This window comes from Mercenaria mercenaria, chromosome 6 (assembly GCF_021730395.1).
Source record: "Mercenaria mercenaria strain notata chromosome 6, MADL_Memer_1, whole genome shotgun sequence".
Classification (NCBI taxonomy): Eukaryota; Metazoa; Mollusca; class Bivalvia; order Venerida; family Veneridae; genus Mercenaria; species Mercenaria mercenaria.
The window spans coordinates 53451838-53474518 of NC_069366.1; the positions used below are offsets into that span (position 1 = coordinate 53451838).

Consider the following 22681-nt stretch of genomic DNA (forward strand, 5'->3'; position numbering starts at 1 on the left):
CCTTGACCTTCATATGATGTTCACCTTTAAACTTAAAACCTCAAAAAACAACATCTTTAGTCATACACCAGGGGGCATCGATGATTTTGCATTTTGAAAACGCAGCTCCATGCACATTTTGTTTAGTAAATGCTAACAGTACTGAATTTGTATCATGGTAATATGTATTGTATCACTGGTTCTGTATCTTGATACATATCGTATCATGAAACATGTGAATCATGCATATTTGTATTATTTTTAGGTTTTTCATATTTTCTTTGGGCAAGTGCTATATTTTTGTTGTCTGTGCTCCTGTAAGCTCATGAAAACATCAAAATTTTATCTGTTAGGCAGTGTTATGCTGGATATTCTTCTGCATTATCTTTATCATCTGCTTCTTAGTCAGCTTCAATAATCTCTACCTAATCTTCTTTATCGCCTATATCTTCAGTATCATCTCCAGTTGCCCTATCTATTCTTCTTTGGTTAATTAAAGCAACATGCTGTAAGGTTAATGTTAACTTTTTGTTGAATATATCTATTAGGTGAAAACAATGTGATTGAGTGCATTTTCTCAGGACAAAAAATTACTCCTTGTTGCATCTGTAACATTTGAGGTGTTGAAAATTTAGAGATATAAATGAAAATAATAGGTCAGTTTTAGCAAAAGATTTATTTTTTTAAAAAATGTGAAAATTGGATGTATTAATCATCAGATACTACAATGGTAGATATTATTTTACTACACAGAACAAAAAAACTAAAATTTTCAATCATTGTTGTAAATTGTAAATACCTAATATAATGCTTAATCATGCTCAGTTGCGCTTTGTGCATGAAATTTGTCGAAAAGGAGGGTCTTTTGGTCGATCCATGAAGAAAGGGAACAGAACTGAAAACATGTTAAAATGTTAACGTCCAGTAATCAAAATTTACCTCCATGAGCGAGAATCTATATAAAAAATATAAGCCGCCAGAGTTTACAAAGAGTTCTGTGTCGTCAATCAGCGAGTTATGCTACCTATCAAAAACAAATTTGTTTTGAAGTTGGAAAATTGTCTTAACCTGTCTATATCACGCACCCATAATTCTGGAGGATGTCCCAGGGGTAAAAGAACTGTGCATTATACACGGGTACTTACAGTAGTTAAAACAGCTGTTCTAGCCTCTAGGTTTTAGATGTGTGCAACTGCAACTACATACACAGATTTGATAATGCATCACCGATTGTTTCTTCCAACTGATTATTATTTCCGTTATCTGATAAATTTTGGTAAAATATTGTGTTCGCTGCTATATATAAAACACTCCCAGCCTGGAGAAAACTGTTATTTTCTTTATTGTATGATCAGCAATAATGTAAGAAGTGCTGTTTGTAGGAGTTATTTCAAAATTGAGTGGTTGTGTTAAGATAGCAAACTTTTGTGCATTTTGATAACCTCTGTTTTAAATCAATAAGATGATTCGAACAGAGTGGAAACCAAAATATTTTAATGAATCTTGTTCCTAAAGTGTTGTAATTAGTGTGCTTGAGTAATTTGAAAAGGCGCATTCTGTCAGCAGTACTTTTGGATATTTATTTCGGAAAAAAAAAAATGTTTGGAAATATGTGTAAAAGTTGGCAGAATTTATTATGAGGATTAAAGATTAGGGAACTGTGTTCGTATTTTTTTTTTCTCAGAAAATATCGCTTTATCAGAGGCAAAAAATGCCTAGGAAAAAGTGAGAAGTTATTTAAAGACAATGCTTCCCAGAAATTGACTATAAAATGAAAAGATATTGGCTTTTTTTTTCAGACAGTGAAGATTGTTTATGTCTTTTTCATTTTATTTGAATGGCAATAATTATAGAGAACACTGCACTGAAAGCCACTTAATGTCAGAGCTAGAGGTTGAGACCATTGAATTAGGTGCTTCTACAATAGTTTGTTCTTTTAAAACATAAGCCATCCTTAATTTACATTCTATCAGCAATCTTTAGCTTCAAAAAAAGTTTTAAGTAAAATTTCATTGACAAAAACAACAAAATTATTACTGTATATTTAGTAAAGCAATTTGGATAAATTCTTTAGCATCGCAATGGGGCCACACCCATCCCTTTTTAACGGCTGTTGCCCTGCCCTTAAAATTTGCTGTCCTGTCTTTGATTATCTACTTAATTCAGCCCCATTACCAGTTTCATCTTTCAGACAAGCCTCACTGATTATCTGATAAGCCAATTACCTCATGGCATATGCAGACCACTGGTGCAGTACATTTTCCATTTTAAAAAGCACCCTGCCCCTTTCTGACCTCAATTAATAACACAAGCATTTATGTAAGCATAGAATATTAGGGTTACAAAAAGATTTGATATGGCCATACCAAATTGATATGTCGTTCGTCGGAACTACCACATCAATAATTTCATTCCCGAGAAAAAAAAATAAAAATCAACCGCCCGCACGTACATAAAAATCTCCGAAAAAGAATTTTTTTTCCCGATTACGCAGTCCGGAATAATAACAGCAAAGCAGGTTTTATCGCTGTTTTAATGCGTCAAAGTGATATTGATCGGATTTCATGCATCCGTAATACATGTTACTGATGACCAAAACTCAAAAAGTCAGGAATTATGGTGTTGTTCATCATTTGTTTTAAATCTGGAGTGTCTGTGCTAGTGCCACACATGACCTTCGATGTGTCGGTAGGTAATGAAGTAGGCACGTTCTACTTTTGTTCAATACAGTGAAAGGAACGAAGCACGACTTGTAAGTCGTGCACGGGGATGCAGTTAAAAATATTTGGAAATATTGTTCAGATGTAGTTTTCAAACCATTTGTTATCAGTTGTTCAGTATGTTATATCTAGAGCCCAAAGCTGAGGCCGACTACTATCTTAAAAAAATGTTTGTTCACAGATCCTGACCGACCTATCACATTGTCTAGGCCAAATCTTTTTGAACGTAACTTCTTTAGTACAGCAGTCAGATATTCTATCGAAACGCATTTAGTCAATTTAAAAATTGTTTAGCTTTTCAAATAACCCAAACCAAAATGGCGAGCTTAATTAAGCTTGCATTAAGGTCGCAGCAAGATTGCAGTTGCAATCTTAACAAGCATGCAGCAAGATTGCGATTGGAACCATCGCAACCATAATTTAAGCTTGCGCAAACTAATTTGCGTGCTTCCTGCAACCTATTTAAGATCTTGCAAGCTTGTAAGGTTGCGCATGCTTGCGATTGGAACCCTAGCAATCTTAATTGCGACCTTGCAAGTTTGCACAACCATAATAAGATTGCAAGCTTGCGCAATCTTGCAAACTTACACAATCATAACAAGATTGAAAGCTTGTGCAATGTTGCAAGCTTAAACACACTTCTATGGGTGTAGACAAAATCATTTGCCTCCTGCAACCTTGTAATCGTATCAAGGTTGCCTGCAAGCTTGCAAACTATACTATCTTCCTAAACCTTACTTAGGTTTGTGAGACAGTTTTAATAATGTAAAAGTCTAAAAATTTAATTATATACTTCCTTCAATTTGACAAACTGCACAGTTTGTAAAACTTTCGCACTTTCATAAAACAATATTTTTAGTGCTAAGTAGATGAAGATTTAACAGTCAGGGACAATATTTTTTTTAAAACAACTTATTTTTACATAAAAAGTTCAATTTTAATGGTTTAACATATTACCTCCCTTTTATATGTATCAGTGAACTAAAAGAGTTTTAAAAAGGTTACAGGATCGCAAGCTAGTCGCAATCTTGCAATCTTAAATAGTCTTAAGATCGCAGGATGCCCGCTGCAAGCTTGCAAAGCAAGACTTATCTGCAAACTTAATTTCTATCACAAGCTTAGTCGCAACCTTAGTCGCAACCTTAAATAGTATTAAGATCGCAGGATGCTCGCTGCAAGCTTGCAAAGAAAGACTTCTCCGCAAACTTAATTTCTGTGCGAGCATCTGCAAGCTTCATATTACATAGCTGCAATCTTTTTAAGATTGCTGTAAGCTTGCGCAAGCTTATGGCAAACTTCTCACAAGCTTGCCGCATGCTTGTATTTTGGTTTGGGAAGTAGTGTAGATATAAAATCTGTCCTTTTGTAACCCCAATTTTGCCTGTTTGTCTATTACTTAGCTGTGAATTGATAGAACGAAAAAAAAACTGGAAAAAACAGACCTCCCCAACTCTAAATTTCTAGTTCAGTCAAAGCAAAACAAACAACACTTTAAGGGTGGCCATATAACACTTTAAGGGTGGCCATATTGGGATCATTCTTTGTCAGTCTTGTTATCATTTTTGCCTGAAATGAATCTCCACCACAAAAACATAAGCTAGCCTGATCTGTTAAGAAATTATTCCAAAGGGATTCGAGCAATGTCGAAGCATCTGTATGACCAACTCTGTTTGGTCTCACTGGTCAAGTGGTTTGTTACTTCCCTTCACCTCTATGGGTTGGAGTTCCACTAGGGGCACAAAGTTGTTCATGTGCCGAAGCCATCTAACTGTGCTTCAGAAGAAATGTTATTCCACACATGTGCCTGTATTGTCTTAAACATTCCTCATGCTGTGCCGTTAAATAGGCAGGCCTTCAGATTAATGTAGAAAAATCAAAATTAAAAATAAGACACTCATCCCTTAGAAATTATAACTAAAAAAAAAAAGTGTTTCAGTGAGGTTTGGCAAGAATTTATTTGCAAAATCATTCATGTAGTCTTTAAAACATAATAGAAAAGCTATATACTGTGTTACCCACACTGTAAATGTTTGATTTCTGTGTTATTTCTAAAGAAATGTTAACTTCATGTATAATCATAACCGCCTCCTCAAGGGTCCAAGCTGGGAAAAAAAATAAAAAAAGCCCGCTCGCTCCATGTAAAATCTACCCGCCTCTGAAAAAATCAAAATTGAGAAAAAAAAAATAAAATAAAAATTTCGCTCGCCCGCTCCAATTTTTTTTTTAAATTTTCCGAAGAACTATTAATCAATTTGGTATGGCCTAAGGTCTGGAGAAACACAATAGTTATTGATATTTGACCAATATGCCAAATATGCATCAATTTGACAATGGCACTATTTTTTTCTGTTGAATTTCATGACAATGTTTTAGGTAATTTAAATCTTATTTGAATGTTTGGGCTTTTTTGTATAAAAAAAAAACACAGTGTGCTGAAGATCTGGAAACCTCATAGAATTCGATTATCGGATGATTTTTTTTTTGCTGTCATTTCTATGGAAACAGATCTATGTTTATTCAGAAAAAAAAAACATAATGAGTTATTTTGAGAATTAATACAATGCTCAAGGTATAGAGTACAAGTAAATAGTAACAGTTGAATCACACAACATATTTTTTTCTAAAAGTGAAAGAAACTGAAAGTGATGGTAGAATTGGAAAGATACGAAAGGGATATTCTCCTTGCATGAAGTCCTGCATAACTAGTGATGGATATTATCTGCCTCTAACTGCTAGAAATTTGGAAATATTTCACTGTAGTGCTGTGAGTAAAATTCTAGGAAAACTTGTTATGTAAGACTGGGTAAAGTGTACTTCCCTATACTACCAGGAAATTTTGTATGAATTAAAGATAATTAATAATAGAAAAGGAAAATAGTCATGTTCACCTGTGTGTATCTGTTGTCTTGGATATTAAAGGTTGAATATAAATATGAGGAAAATATTGGATATACATTTATGTAATGTCTAAATAAATTGGAAGATATATAGGAGAGAAAATATCAGTTAGCTGTTCTTTCACAAATATGAATTTAAATAGAAAACAGTGTTTTTCAGAAATTTTGGATTAAAATTTTTGTATACTGCTTTGATGGGAAGCCGAGTGTTCAGGATGTTGGAAAAATAAAGTGTTAAAAAATTTGGCAATTAAGGGAATTTAATAGGGAACAATGGTGAAGAAGTTTAGTATTGAGGAGGTGCCCGTTGAAAACAACATTCCTTTGGAACCCCTGTTACCAACCGGGGCTGGTAATGATACCCCGAAAGAACATTCCTCTGGTAGCGGGTCCCCGGAAGAAGAGCAAAGTCCCAAAAAGACAGAGCCATTACCCATGATCACTGTAACGTCGGCTAACGGAGATCATGTGATCACGAGAATAAAACATGCAGAAGATAAAGAAGGTGATTTTATGTTCTGTTTTGTTATTTATACAGCGATTTTGAAGAACAAAATTAATACGAAACTTAAACCCAAAAATGATAATACTTCCTGTTTATTTAGGAATAGTTTCGTAATATGTAAAATATGAGCCGTGCCATGAGAAAACCAACATAGTGGGTTTGCGACCAGCATGGATCCAGACCAGCCTGCGCATCCGCGCAGTCTGGTCAGGATCCATGCTGTTCGCTAACAGTTTCTCCAATTCCAATAGGCTTTAAAAGCGAACAGCATGGAACCTGACCAGACTGCGCGGATGCGCAGGCTGGTCTGGATCCATGCTGGTCGCAAACCCAGTATGTTGGTTTTCTCATGGCACGGCTCAATTATATAGTTTATGTATGCCTGTCTTGAGCCTGCCAATTTAAGTTCATTGGAGAAAGCATAGATCTACAGATTGTGGGGGTTGTGAGTTTGCTCTCAAGGCAAGGCATAATATTCTCAGTGACAGTTTGATAAAAGACATTGTGTCAGAAGTCATTTCGTCCTCAGCTTCTGAATCATGTGAAGAAGTTGGCAGCTGCTTGTGGAGAATAGGTAAATACTGATACTTATACACAGTTCAGGACTACTGGTTAGGTCAACTGCCAGCCATATCATAACTGAAATACAGTATTGGAAAAAAAAGAGAGAAATAAATGTTTGTCTTGCCCTGAATATACAATGAAAAAATGGGTCTTCTTATATCATAATATGCATGTCTATGTCTTAAAACATCTTGAAGTGTCCTCCTTTAAAACATGCATCAAACATACTGCTTTAATTGCTGTAAAACACACATGGTTATATAGATTGATCACAATTACTGTCTGTGAAATACTGTCCATGCAGCTTTCCATCTTGCAATATTATTCTACTGGGAATAAATGACTCCACATCTAGTACATTTTCTCCTGGATTTTGTAATGTGAGGACAAAAAACAGTTCATGTTAGAACTTTAAATCATTCAGCTAACTGGTTTTCCTTCTCTTAAGTAATTAAGCATAGCCATAAACAAAATGTATTCTACTGTAATAACCAAATTCGTCTTTATGTGACATTAAATAGTTTGGTCTTAGATGGAAGGTGTATTGAGGTATTCACAGATATCAGTGATATTAAATGAGTTAAAGAAATCTGGCAGGTTGAGTAGGTTGTAAGTTCTATCCCCAGTCCAATAAATCCCATGTTGACCATTTCACTGCAGACTGTATATCTGAGGTCATTTATCACAGAATCATTTGTCTCTTGTCTTAGGACAAAAGTGGATTACTTCATATGTTATCCAGCATTTGCTGTTGATGTATTGAATGACAATACAAAACTCTGTGAATTTTACTACTGTCCATTTTGCTGTGGTATGGCATTGTTAGTTACTGGAGTAATACACAGCTGTACCAGCTGTAAATGGTGTAATTGTTTTAAAGGGAAACAATCCATGTAGGACTGGGGTTTTGTTAAAGTTTTGGTAATGAGGAAGTGATATCATAACGAAGTATTTTGGGAGGTAAAAGAGCTTTCAAGATTATGTCCCTTTGGATTTTAAAATATTGCCTGAAAGTAGAATTTAAAAATCCCTTGGAGTAACAATATTATCTGCTGCAAGTGGTGTAGTTGCTATAAAGGGAATTAATCCAAGAAGACCTGATTTGAAGATATTTCATACACACTCCAATCCTATAAATACATCAGTTTAATTGTAATGAAATATTGATATTTGAAAATACTGTCTAACAAAAACTCTGAATTCAGTGTAAAGATCAGAAGGCATCATGGACTGGAATAAAATACGTATTTCACGGAATTTTGACAGAGAGTTTGATTCTATTTTAAGTCTTTATGCAAAACACACTGAAATAAGCAATGTGCAGATTTGCTTGAAACATGCTTTATAGAAACAAAACATTTTAATTATCTTTCTACCTATTGTTGTCACAGTATCCATTCTAATAAATACATTTGCACACAAGGGCTTAAGGCATGTTTCCAGCTGCCAGACGGAAATTTCATGAAAACCAGACAAATCCAAAAGTTATGTACTGGTTAAGTTCAGAGGAAAGTCTTGGTTTATGTGAAATAGAACATAGGGTCAGATTTCTACTGTCATATCAGAATAGAAATTATTTTTGTCTCATATATAGGAGCCAGACTTTTAGCATTGCGTTGCCTTGAGGACTAATAAGTTATTGAACTGCTGTTTTGTATTTTAAAGCAAGACTCATTGAAGTTTAAGTTAGAATCTAGCTTTAAAAGTTAATTCTTGCTATAGGGTTTTAATCTTCCATTTACTGTAATCTGGTCTGCTCATTATAGAATGAAAAATGTTTGTCTGAATATTATGTAATTATGAAAGTTAATTTATATTCGTCAATTATAAAGCAGTTTTTAATTTTAATAGAAAAAAATATTAAGAATCTAGTTGGAGGAGTCAGTGAGTCTCCAGGAATAAACATAGGCCTTTCACGTTTTCAAGTTTTCTGTGTGAGAGTATGTTTGTTTTCATGTCTTCTCTGTGGGCCTGTGTATATTTTCATGTCTTCTGTGTGACATATGTGTTTCTATGTATATATTTCAGTTTTCCTATGTCTATTAATATGTTCCTACCTGTAAATTCATGAAAACAATAAAAATCTTATCTATCTATGTTGTGTCGGATCTACCACATTATCAGTGTCATCATCTGCCCCTCAGTCAGCTTCAGTAATCACTATGAAATCTTTTTTATCACCTTCATCTTCATTATCATCTCCAGTCACACTATCTATTCTTGGAGGTATTAATTAAAGCAACATGCTTCCAGATTAATTCTAATTTTTTGTTGTTGGATTTGAGAAAACACCTTTCCTATGAATAAAAGTGAAAAAAAAAAAATGACTGGGTGCATTTTAGGGGGAAAAGTAACACTGTCTTGTTAATCTGTAAAATTTGAGGTATAGGAAATTGAGACAGCACTAAGTCAGTGGTTTAAAATGATAATGAAAAAAAAACATGTAAGTCATGCAGTCTATTTCAACAATAGTTGTCTGATACAATTGTGAATTTTACCTAGATAAGGTTAACAAAAAAAAAATAAATTAATTTTCAGTTTTTCAGGCATGTAACTGCAGGATGTCATTTTATTCACTAATTTGTGATGTCCTTAATTCATCTTTTGACATCTTTAAATGATTTTATGATATCATTAAAGGTATTTTTGATATCATAAAATATATTGTATTTAATGATATCACTAATTGCAATTTAAGATATTATAAAATATATTTTCTGATATCCTTAGATTATTTAAATATAAACATTGTATTATAAAATGATTTAAGGATATCACTAAATAGAATATTGGATATCTCTAAATATGAATACTTTTTCATATCCTTAATTCAATTGAATGATCAGGGATCATCCTACAAGGCGATTTGAGCGATATCGTCAGCCACTTCGCCTAATTATCGCCTCCGGGCGATATCCAAATCGCCGTTTTTCAGCGAGTTATTATCTGTTTACTTAACCTTTACCCTGCTAAATTTCTATAATGGACTGGTCTATCATTCAATTTGGGCAGTACCATTTATTATTCGAAGGGGTGTTCACTGAAAATTTACTGACTGAATAGCGAACAGTGCAGACCATGATCAGACTGCACGGATGTGCAGGCTGATCTTGGTCTGCACTGGTCGCAAAGGCAGAATCACTTGCCAGCAGCAGGCTAAAGGTTAAAGTTGTAAAACTTGATGCATATTCTAGATTAAATTATCGATAAATCCATAGTCAACCCCGCCTACTCGCCTGTCAAACTTCAGCCAATCGTAGCGTTAATATCCCACAGTGTCAGTCAATAATATTGTAAGCCGCTGCCATTTTGAAAATTTTCAATCGGCATGTAAAAAGCCGATAAACTTAACGAGAGCATGATCTTATGCAACAATTGTATATTATTCTTTCATTTTATTAGCTCATCTGATTTTTTGAAAAAAAATGATGAGTTATTGTCATCACTTGAGCGGTTGTCGGCGTCGGCGTCGGCTTCTGCGTCGGCGTTGCCTGGTTAAGTTTTATGTTTAGGTAGCTTTTCTCCTAAACTATCAAAGCTATTGCTTTGAAACTTGGAATACTTGTTCACCATCATAAGCTGACCCTGTATAGCAAGAAACATAACTCCATCTTGCTTTTTGCAAGATTTATGGCCCCTTTTGTACTTAGAAAATATCAGATTTCTTGGTTAAGTTTTATGTTTAGGTCAACTTTTCTCCTAAACTATCAAAGCTATTGCTTTGAAACTTGCAATACTTGTTCACCATCATAAGCAGACCCTGTACATCAAGAAACATAACTCCATCTTGCTTTTTGCAAGAATTATTGCCCCTTTTGGACTTAGAAAATCAGTTTTCTTCGTTAAGTTCTATGTTTAGGTCAGCTTTTATCCTAAACTATCAAAGCTATTGCTTTAAAACTTGCAACACTTGTTCACAATCATAGGCTGACCCTGTACAGCAAGAAACATAACTCCATCCTGCTTTTTGCAAGATTTATGGCCCCTTTTGGACTTAGAAAATATCAGATTTCTTGGTTAAGTTTTATGTTTAGGTAAACTTTTTCTCTTAAACTATCAAAGCTATTGCTTTGAAACTTGCAATACTTGTTCACCATCATAAGCTGACCCTGTACAGCAAGCAACATAACTCCATCCTGCTTTTTGCAATAATTATTGCCCCTTTTGGACTTAGAAAAATCATTTTCTTGGTTGAATATTATGTTTAAGTCAGCTTTTCTCATAAACTATCAAAGCTATTGCTTTAAAACTTGCAACAGTTTTTCACCATCATAAGTGGACACTGTACATCAAGAAACATAACTCCATCCTGCTTTTTGCAAGAATGATGGCCCTTTTTAGACTTAGAAAATCATGGGTAGGACAATATTTCTATTATACAAAAAAAATCAGATGAGCGTCAGCACCCGCAAGGCGGTGCTCTTGTTAGCTCACCTGTCACATAGTGACAAGGTGAGCTTTTGTGATCACCCTTCGTCTGTCGTCTGTCGTCAGTCCGTGCGTCAGTGCGTCCGTGCGTCCGTCAACAATTTCTTGTCTGCACGATAGTGCTTTCATTTATGATTTTATTTTAACCAAACTTGCACACAACTTGTATCACCATAAGATCTCGATTCCTTTCTTGAACTGGCCAGATCCCATTATGGGATTATGAGTTCCAGAGTTATGGCCCCTCAAAGGCCCAAAATTAGCTATTTTGACCTTGTCTGCACAATAGAAGCATTATTTATGATTTGATTTTTACCAAACTTGCACACAACTTGTATCACGATAAGATCTTGGTTCCTTTCTGGAACTGGCAAGATTCCATTATGGGTTCCAGAGTTATGGCCCCTGAAGGGGTCAAAATTAGCTATTTCGACCGTGTCTGCACAATAGCAGCTTCATTTATGACTTGATTTTAACCAAACTTGCACAAAACTTGTGTCATCATAACATTTTGGTTCCTTTCTTGAACCGGCCAGATCCCATAATGGGTTCCAGAGTTATGGCCCCTGATAGGGCCGGAATTAGCTATTTTGACCTTGTCTGCACAATAGCAGCTTCATTTATAATTTGAATTTAATCAAACTTGCACAAAACTTGTGTTTCCAAAAGATCTTGGTTCCATTCTTGAACCGGCCAGATCCCATAATGGGTTCCAGAGTTATGGCCCATGAAAGGGCCAAAATTTGCTATTTTGACCTTGTCTGCACAATAGCAGCTTCATTTATGATTTCTTTTTAACCAAACTTGCACTTAATTTGTATCACCATAAGATCTTGATTCTTTTTTATATGCCCCCAGGGATGTATTATGTTATCGCCTCGGTGTCAGTCTATCTGTCTGTGTGTTGGTTAGCAATTTCCCTTCCGCTCTGTAACTCTTGAACCCCTTGATGGATTTCAGAGAAACCTGACACAAATGCTTACTCAGAACGCATGTTTTGGATGGCTAAATTCAATGTCAAGGTCACACTTAGGGGTCAAAGGTCATATGACTTTGTTTTATGTGAATATTGCTCTGCATTTGCGTTGCCTTGCAGTGCTCTTGTTTTTATTAGCTCACCTGTCACATAGTGACAAGGTGAGCTTTTGTGATCACCCTTCATCCGTCGTCCGCCGTCAGTCTGTGCGTCCGTCCGTGCGTGCGTGCGTCCGTCAACAATTTCTTGTCTGCATGATAGTGGTTTCATTTATAATTTTATTTTAACCAAACTTGCACACAACTTGTATCACCATAAGATCCCGGTTCCTTTCTTGAACTGGCCAGATCCCATTATGGGTTCCAGAGTTATGGCCCCTGAAAGGGCCAAAATCAGCTATTTTGACCTTGTCTGCACAATAGCAGCTTCATTTATGATTTGATTTTTACCAAACTGGCACACAACTTGTATCACCATAAGATCTTGGTTCCTTTCTTGAACTGGCCAGATTCCTTTATGGGTTCCAAAGTTATGGCCCCTGAAAGGGCCAGAATTAGCTATTTTGACCTTGTCTGCACAATAGCAGCTTCATTTATGATTTGATTTTAACCAGACTTGCACACAACTTGTATCACTATAAGATCTTGGTTCCTTTCTTGAACTGGGTAGATTCCATTATGGGTTCCAGAGTTATGGCCCCTGAAAGGGCCAGAATTAGCTCTTTAGACCTTGTCTGCACAATAGCAGCTTCATTTATGATTTGAATTTAATCAGACTTGCACAAAACTTGTGTTGCCATAAGATCTCAGTTCCTTTATTGAACCGGCCAGATCCCATAATGGGTTCCAGAGTTATGGCCCCTGAAAGGGCCAGAATTAGCTATTTTGACTTTATCTGCACAATAGCAACTTCGTTTATGATTTGATTTTAACCAAACTTGCACACAACTTGTATCACCACAAGATCTTGGTTCCTTTCTTGAACTGGCCAGATTCCTTCATGGGTTCCAGGGTTATGGCCCCTGAAAGGTCCAAAATTGGCTATTTTGGCTTTTGCAGCCGTATAGAGACTTCATTTATGGTTTCTTTTTAGGACTTATTTGAAATTTCATTATTGTCATTAGTTGGACTGAGCCAATCAGGGTAGATAACCATGGACTGATTTTATGTCAAATTACCTCCCTTTATTTCAAATTATAACGGATATATCTCCGTAACTAATGAAGATACTGATCTGAAATTTCATTTATGTCAACAGATTTATTTGGCAGATCCTTCTTTTGTTCACTTTCAACAGTTTTCTTTTTAATTACTTCCCTTTTACGTTACTATAAATAGCTTATTTTTAGTAACTTTTTTATTATTGACCATAGGGAAAAACCGAGACCACTTCTCTGTGGTACAACATGGATGGTACCTCCAATTTTTAGGTGTATTTTGACATATCTGTACCTTGTAAGAATTTTTTTTTCTTTTTGGTTAAATTTCTTTCCTTTGTTGTTCCTGTCCTTTGGACTTAGATATTTTTTCTGAGGACCTTCTTGTTCTCAAGTGCAATGATAACAGGTGAGCGATATAGGGCCATCATGGCCCTCTTGTTTGGCAGATCCTTCTTTTGTTCGCTTACAATATTTTTTTTTATTACTTTCCTTTTATGTTACTATAAATAGCTTATTTAGTAATTTTTTTATTATTGGCCGTAGGGAAAAACTGAGACCACTTTTCTGTGGAACAACATGGATGGTACCTCCAATTTTTAGGTGTATTTTGACATATCTGTACCTTATAAGAATTTTTTCTTTTTGTTTTTGGTTAAAGCAATGGTACTCAGGTGAGCGATATAGGGCCATCATGGCCCTCTTAATTGTTAAAGATTACTTCAAAAATTATTTCAATTACCATGATTACGGTCAATTTCTGTAAAAGAATTGTTCCAGTACTGTGGATAAAAAATGATTTCGCAGACGTCAGAACTGCCATACAAAATATTGTAAAAAGATCGCCATTATCTACGAGTTTGATATTATTTTCGAAAAAAAAAAAAAATTAATTAAATGTATAAATCTGAACAAGTTGATGCAAAAATCGGGCATTATAAAAGCACGAGAATTGAAACATGAATGAAAATTTTCATGGCGTTTCGATCGTGCACCTGTTAAATTTACGAGTTTCAGATATGTAAATTTCGGATAAAAATTTAAAGACGACTTTTTCATAGCTAAGTTTATACTTTATTTAGAAATTCATGAAAATGATAATGCAAGAATCAATTCCCTTAAATAATTACTGTTTATAAGTTACAGCTAGACCCACAGAAAGTGGATATATATAGGCAGGAAACTGAATGCTATGCTGATTCTTCTCCTTAAATTCCTCAACTTCTCCCTAAATTCTGTGGAGGGAGAACTTCTCCCTAAAATTTTGACCTAGGATGACCTGATGATATCCAAAAATCATTTAAGATTATTGCAGAATGCATTTAATTGTTTCAATAAATCATTTAAGGTTATTGCAATATCCTAAGACTGATTTATGGATGTCAGTAATTTATACACAATAGTGTTACTGTATTTTATGATGTCATAAATTGATTAATTAATTCAGTGTTATCATAAAATTGATTTAGTGATATCACAGAATTGATTTATTTTATGTTATCATTAATTTTCTTCAATGATATCTTAACTTTTTTGTGATAGACAAATATCTTTTATTGATTTCTATATTAAAATAGTATTAAAGATATCATTAAGTTGAATTAAGGATATCATAAAATCAAATTAATTTAAAGATCTCCAATAATCAAGTAACAGCTCAGATATCTAAAATCATTTTGTGATATCTATTTATGAATTTAGTGATATCCAAAAATAAGTATAATGATACAATAAAATGAATGAATGATATACATTAATGAATTAATGATATCGCAACATGCATTTGTGATACTCATAAATGAATTAAGGATATCTATAAATGAATTATGATGAATAAATTAAGCATTATCCATAAATGAATTATAAGGATATCCGTAAATGAGTTTGTGATATCTATAAATGAAATTAAGATATCTCAAAAGAGTGAATAACATGCATCTAAACTAATTGTAAAATTTGTGATGTACTTCTGGGGTCATGCTGCTTTTAATCATGATAGACAAAAGTGTGCATACTGCAAATAATTTGGATTGCATGTGTGTAAGATGTATTCACATATACTTGATAATGATCATTCATTGTCTCTTCCCAACTGATAATTATTTCCTTTATCTGATATGTGTTTGCTGCTATATATAAAACACTCCAAACCTGGAGAAATCAGCTGTTTCCTTTTTGTTGGATCAGCAGGAATATAATGAAGTGGTGTTTGTCTGAGATATTTTGTAAATTTAGTGTTTATTTTCATGCATTTTGATAACGGCTGTTTTAAATCAATAAGATGATTCGAACAGAGTGGAAACCAAAATATTTTAATGAATATTGTTCTTAAAGTGTTGTAATCAAGTGTTCTTGTGTGAACTTCGGATATTTATTTTGGAAAGATTTCAGATATGAAGTATATGTGGAAGTTGGCATTACATAAGGATTAAATGATATACTGCAAAATCAGCTTGACATTGTTTTGGATCTGTGTTATAAATTTTTCTGAGAAGATAGCAAAAAATTGCTCGGGAAAAATATCGGAAATTTGCTCTTTGTTACAAAGGATGTTGGAAAAGAAATGCAGCTGTGTCTCCATTTTCCAAACTATATATTTATTTTGTTACAAATTTCTGTTTATTTTGAAGCAAAATGTTTTCATCTCTTCAATAGCAACTAATTAAGTACTTCAGTTAAAACAGGACTGTGGTATTTTTACACCTATTTTCAGATATATAAAGGTAACAAGACATTACACATTCAGAACATGCATTGACAAAAATGTTTTGTAAACCTTTAAATTAGCCTGCTAAATTTCTATAATGGACTGGTCCATCATTCAATTTGGGCAAAACCATTCATTATTCGAAGGGGTGTTCGATGAAAATTTCCTGACAGAATAGCCAACAGTGCAGACCATGATCAGACTGCATGGATGTGCAGGCTGGTCTTGGTCTGCACTGGTTGCAAAGGCAGAATCATTTGCCGCCAGCAGGCTAAGGGTTAAAAGAAGGTGTAGTGTTACAGGAATTTTAAAATTTTTTTAGGAGTTTTTGTCAAGCCTGCTTGTGGAAGCGAAGACATAGTCGCACAAATGCCTGTTTAGTGTATGTGCGTCCGTGCGTGCGTCGGTCCATCCAGATTTGTTTGTCCGGACCACAACTTTGACATGTATTGAGGAATCTTGTTTATATTTGGCATGAATGTTAAACTCAGTGAGACAGAGTGTCATGTGCAAACCTCAGGTTCCTATCTCAAAGGTCAAGGTCACAGTTAGGGGGTCAAAGGTCATTTTAGAGCTTGTCCAGGCCATTACTTTGATAAATATGGAGCAATCTTTTCTTTCTTTGGTGTAAATGTTCACCTCTATGGGACGGAGTGTCATGCGCAAACCTCGGGTCCCGATCTCAAAGGTCAAGGTCACACTTGGGGTCAAAGGTCATTTTAGAGCTTGTCCTTTTGACAGCTAGCGGTGCTCGACATGTTGCCTGTGGGCCTTAGTTATTAAAACATCTTGTTTATTCATTACATGTATGTACTTTAACCTTTAATTTCACAGCATACAAACTTCATTATTTTCAGAATTTCTAAAAACCAAAATAAATCAGCAGATTTCTTTTCTTATCATGTAATTATGACTGTTTTTGTTCTTGACATTCCAAGGAATTCATATCTTCCCATACTGCAAGATTACTAAATTTAGAATATTGTGAATTTTGCGTAGGCAGCCGCACTTTATTGGAAATATTCAGACAATTCCATAAATAAAACCTTAATAAGATTAACAGAAGACACACAATTACATAATTTCACAGGTGTTTGTTAACTTATGGAGCTCAGTTATATTTTTATAACCATTGCAAAAAAAATCAGCTGCCATTATTCAAACTGCCTTTTATTGCAACTGCATTATGACAGTACCCTAAGCAAAATTATTATATGCCCGAAGGAACGTATTATGTTATGATGCCAGTGTCTGTCTGTCTGTCTGTCTGTCTGTTAGCAATACCATGTCTGCTCTGTTACTCTAATGAACCCCTTGAAGGATTTCAAAGAAACTTGACACAAATGTTCACCAGATCAAGACGAGGTGCAGAGTGCATGTTTTGGATGGCTCATTTCAAGGTCAAGGTCACACTTAGGGGTCAAAGGTCATATGACTTTGTTTCGTGTCCGCTCTGTAATTCTTGAACTGCTCGAAGGATTTTAAAGAAACTTGGCACAAATGTTTAGGGGTCAAAGGTCATACCTTCAGGTGTATATATTGCCCTGCATTGCGGTGCTCTTGTATATTATTTGGTTCCAGTGATATTTGAACTGAAAATAACTAAAACATCAGTCATTACAAATGTATTCTAGTCCTTTAATCTAACTTTAAAGATGAATAAATACCATTACTTGTTGCATTTCTTTTCCAACATTGTATTAAAAGACAGTAATTCTTCCCTGAAATTGACAATAAAATAAAAAGTAACTGAAAATTTCTTCAGACAGTGAAGAATGTTTTTGTCTTCCTTAAATTGTTTGAATGGCAATAATTACAGAGAACACTGCGCTGAAGGTCACTTAAATGTCAAAGGAGAAGTTGAAACAAGCTTTCTTTGAGTTATACAACATCGGAGCTTGACAATTTCTTGGAAAGCAATGCGTCATGCAGCATTTTCATTCGTCCTGCTACAATTTTTGCTTGTCCTGCAATTCAGTAAGGAAAAGAGATATTTACAGACAGTGTCCTTTCTAAAGTCCGAAAATGGTACATACCATCTAGCTTATGCAATGATAATGTGGTACAATAACAGAATGGGACGTATTTAAGAGATGCGAACAACAAAATTTATCAACTTCTGTTTAAACTTTTGGATCTTCAGCTATCCAGCTTCTGCGCACCTTTGTTTTAACCTTATGTACGTACGTATGTACATCCATATATATCCCAAAATCTTGTGTGTCTTTACCATAATGAGACGACATGTCATGCTCAAGATCCAGACCCCTAGCTCCAAGGTCAAGGTCACACTTACAAGTCAAAAGGTTAACAGGGTATGTTTCGTGTCCGCTCCATAACTCTGCCATTCATTAAGGGATTTTGAAATTACTTGGCGTAAATGTTCACCATAATGAGACGACGTGTCATGAGCAAGACCCAGACCCCTAGCTCCAAGGTCAAGGTCACACTTAGAGGTCAAAGGTTAACATGGTCTGTTTCTTATCCGGTCCATAACTCTGCCATTGATGAAGGGATTTTGAAATTACTTGGCATAAATGTTCCCTATAATGAGATGAGGTGTCGTGTGCAAGACCCAGACCCCTAGCTCCAAGGTCAAGGTCACACTTAGAAGTCAAAGGTGTTTCTTGTCTGGTCCATAACTCTGCCATTTATTGAGGGATTTGAAAATAATTTGACACAAATGTTAACCATATTGAGAAGATGTGTCACACTAATGACCGAGGCCTCTTAAGTCAAGGTCACAAAAAGATGTGATTTTTTGCGAATACAACTGTGGCATTCTTGGCCTACTTCGGGGGCATTTGTCACCAATAGTGACAGCTCTTGTTACATTCAAAACTTGAAATCTAATTCATTTCTCCACGAAATAGCGAAATAGCAGTTTAGTTCAAACTATGACTTTGCCCAAGATGATTTTTTAGTATGCACTATTGGCAGTTAAAGTATGGCACTTTATTTTTCTGTCAGAGTTTTAGATCAGTGTTTTTGGCAATTAATCTAATTTGAAAGTTGGTTTTTTTTGTATCCAAGCATAATGTATTGAACCCAGCTGTAATCCTCATAAAATCTGATTATACGATAATGTGTTTTCACTGTCATTTCTATGGAAACAGAATGTCTTATTGAATCTGTTATTTTAGAAATATATCAATTATTATATGCAGTCAAAAATTAACAACTGAATCTTTAAATTAATGTACAAAACATATGACTTTCCAGGCCTTTTTTTTATGCTGATTTTAGGGCCGAAATTCGGCCCCATTCCCCAATCTAAAAAGTATACTTTTTTCCCCACCTTGGCCAAAAATTCCCCATGCAAAAAAAAATGAAATTAGTTTTGATTTTCAGTCCTGATTTTAACAACTTTTCAGCAAATATATTCCTCCAAACAATGATTTTGCGACGTAAATTTCCCCTCCAAAAGGGACCTGGTACCCTTCCCCAAATTTACAAAAAAAGGGCTGCTTTCTCTAAAACGAAAAGATAGCGAAAGCATTATGAAATTGGCAAGGAAAGGTACTGAAATGTTATTCTCCTTAAAGTCACACTGAGCTACTGTAGTTACTGGATTAATTTTATCCGCATCTTACTGCTAGAAATTTGGAACTATTTTACTGTGGTGCTGTGAAATTCTAATTTCCTGGGAGTTGAAAAAATGTTACGTAATGTTGTATAAATTGTAGATAATATTCTATCTAGAAATTCTGCGGATTGAAAGTAATAATATATCAGGAAGAGGAAATAGTCTAGGATATTAAAGGTGTCAATAATATCAGGAAAATATTGGATACATTTAGATAATATAATGTTTTGAATAAAGTGGAAGATATAGTGGAGAAAATGATAGCTGAGCTATTTTTCCAAAAATGAATTAGAAAAAAAAAAATCTACTATGTTTAGGTTTTGCAGATATATTGGATAAACAATTTTTTATGATGACATGGTGTGAATTTTAGTGTTCAAAGTATATAGATAGAAGTAATATATTAAAAGATTTAATAAGAAAATTCAATAGGAAACAATGGTTAAGAAGTTTAGTATTGAGGAGGTGCCCGTTGTAAACAACATTCCTTTGGAACCCCTGTTACCAACAGGGGCGGGTATTAACACACCAAAAGAACATTTTGCCGGTAGGGTGTCCCCGGAAGAAGAGCAAAGTCCCAAAAAGACAGAGCCGTTACCCACAATCACTGTTACAACAGCTAACGGAGATCGTGTGATCACGAGAATAAAACATCCAGAAGATAAAGAAGGTGATTTAATGTTTTGTGTTTTATCAGTTTGATTATCTTATGTATGATATATTTGAAGAACAATTTAATTTGTAATTTGATGAAGTGTAACTAAATGTAGTTTTTACTTTAGACCTGTGTGAAATATAAATTGCAGAAGGAATCTCTTTTAAAACAGTAAATGTAAGGGGTATGTGAGAAGATGACATAATTTATGAGCTAATATCAGTACACTTGTGCACTAAATTGTCTCATGTGCCCAGTATACTATCTTTATGCACACAGCTATGTAGTGTGCCTAAGACTTAAGAAAAATTCCCCCAGGCTTTAATAGCGATATGCACTTGAATGACTCTTGTAAATTTCCTGCAAAAAAAGCATTGAAGATGATTAAATACCAGATAGTAAAAGACAAAAATGTGAGATCTGATTATAATGCAATATTAAATTTAGGATTTTGCATGATTGTGCTTCAGTCTGTTGCAACAACTCTCATTACTTTATATATACGTTGAATCCCATCTTCATTATTTTGAAAACTTGACATCCCTCTTTCGTTACTTTAAATATGTTATAATCTCCCACTGTTACTTTGGAAACATTCAAGCCACCCTCTGTTACTTTGAATATATTAAAAGCTCCCTCTGTTACTTTGAATATGTTACAACCTCCCTCTGTTACTTTGAATACGTTACAACCTCCTTCTGTTACTTTGAATATGTTAAACCTCCTTCTGTTACTTTGAATACGTTACAACCTCCTTCTATTACTTTGAATATATTAAACCTCCCTCTGTTATCTTGAATTTGTTACAAGCTCCCCTGTTACTTTGAATACGTTCCAAACTCCCTCTGTGACTTTGTATACGTTCCAAACTCCTTCTGTTACTTTGAATATATTACAAGCTCCCTCTGTTACTTTGAATATGTTACAACCTCTCTCTGTTACTTTGAATATGTTACAAACTACCTCTGTTACTTTGAATATGTTAAACCTCCCTCTGTTTTCTTTAATATGTTGCAAGCTCCCTCTGTTACTTTGAATACGTTACAACCTCCCTCTGTTACTTTGAATACGTTACAACCTCCTTCTGTTACTTTGAATATGTTAAACCTCCCTCTGTTATCTTGAATTTGTTACAAGCTCCCTCTGTTACTTTGAATACATTCCAAACTCCCTCTGTGACTTTGAATACGTTCCAAACTCCTTCTGTTACTTTGAATATATTACAAGCTCCCTCTGTTACTTTGAATATGTTACAACCTCCCTCTGTTACTTTGAATATGTTACAAACTACCTCTGTTACTTTGAATATGTTAAACCTCCCTCTGTTTTCTTTAATATGTTGCAAGCTCCCTCTGTTACTTTAAATACGTTACAACCTCCCTCTGTTACTTTGAATACGTTAAACCTCTCTCTGTTTTCTTGAATATGTTAAACCTCCCTGACTGTTACTTTGAATATGTTACAACCTCCCTGACTGTTACTTTGAATACGTTACAACCACCCTGACTGTTACTTTGAATATGTTACAACCACCCTGACTGTTACTTTGAATATGTTACAACCTCCCTGACTGTTACTTTGAATACGTTACAACCACCCTGACTGTTACTTTGAATATGTTACAACCACCCTGACTGTTACTTTGAATATGTTAAACCTCCCTGACTGTTACTTTGAATATGTTACAACCTCCCTGACTGTTACTTTGAATACGTTACAACCACCCTGACTGTTACTTTGAATATGTTACAACCTCCCTGACTGTTACTTTGAATATGTTAAACCTCCCTGACTGTTACTTTGAATATGTTACAACCTCCCTGACTGTTACTTTGAATACGTTACAACCACACTGACTGTTACTTTGAATACGTTACAACCACCCTGACTGTTACTTTGAATATGTTACAACCACCCTGACTGTTACCTTGAATACGTTACAACCACCCTGACTGTTACTTTGAATACGTTACAACCACCCTGACTGTTACTTTGAATATGTTACAACCTCCCTGACTGTTACTTTGAATACGTTACAACAACCCTGACTGTTACTTTGAATATGTTACAACCACCCTGACTGTTACTTTGAATACGTTACAACCTCCCTGACTGTTACTTTAAAAACGTTACAACCACCCTCTGTTACTTTGAATATGTTATTACTCCCTCTGTTACTTTTAATACTGTGAAATCATGAAATTTTGTTGTTTCGGCCAGAAGCATTTTTTATTGGGTCATAAATTCAGAGATTTCGGTTTTAGGTGTAAGATTTAAGTTTTTTTGTTTCCTTTCAGGTGTTTAATTTTCACAAATTGATGCAACCCTAATCCATGAAAATTAGTCCCCAAGGAAATTAACAATGACTTCATATATACTTAAATTCAGTCCTACCAAATTGAACCTAAAGAAGCATGACACATTGTGATTATTTTCCTTTTTGGAGCATAAAATTATACATAAAACCATTTCTGACAGTTGCTTACATGTTGGAAACATTACAATGCA

The 22681-nt window shown here is 34.7% G+C and overlaps 1 protein-coding gene across 4 annotated transcripts in view; it reads left to right on the forward strand.

The window, feature by feature from the left end:
- The window catches only part of LOC128557743 (solute carrier family 12 member 6-like), a 127824-nt gene that overhangs the window by 37778 nt on the left and 67365 nt on the right, over positions 1 to 22681 (forward strand). The window contains exon 1 of one of the 4 annotated variants that reach the window (XM_053545915.1): positions 4024 to 6101. The exons of 2 other annotated variants lie outside the window; for them this stretch is intronic. In XM_053545915.1, coding sequence (XP_053401890.1) covers positions 5870 to 6101 — 232 coding nt within the window. In that variant the 5' untranslated portion in view covers positions 4024 to 5869. Of the gene's footprint in view, positions 1 to 4023; positions 6102 to 19573; positions 20189 to 22681 lie in introns of those variants that run through there. One more of the 4 variants, XM_053545914.1, reaches the window with a different exon arrangement.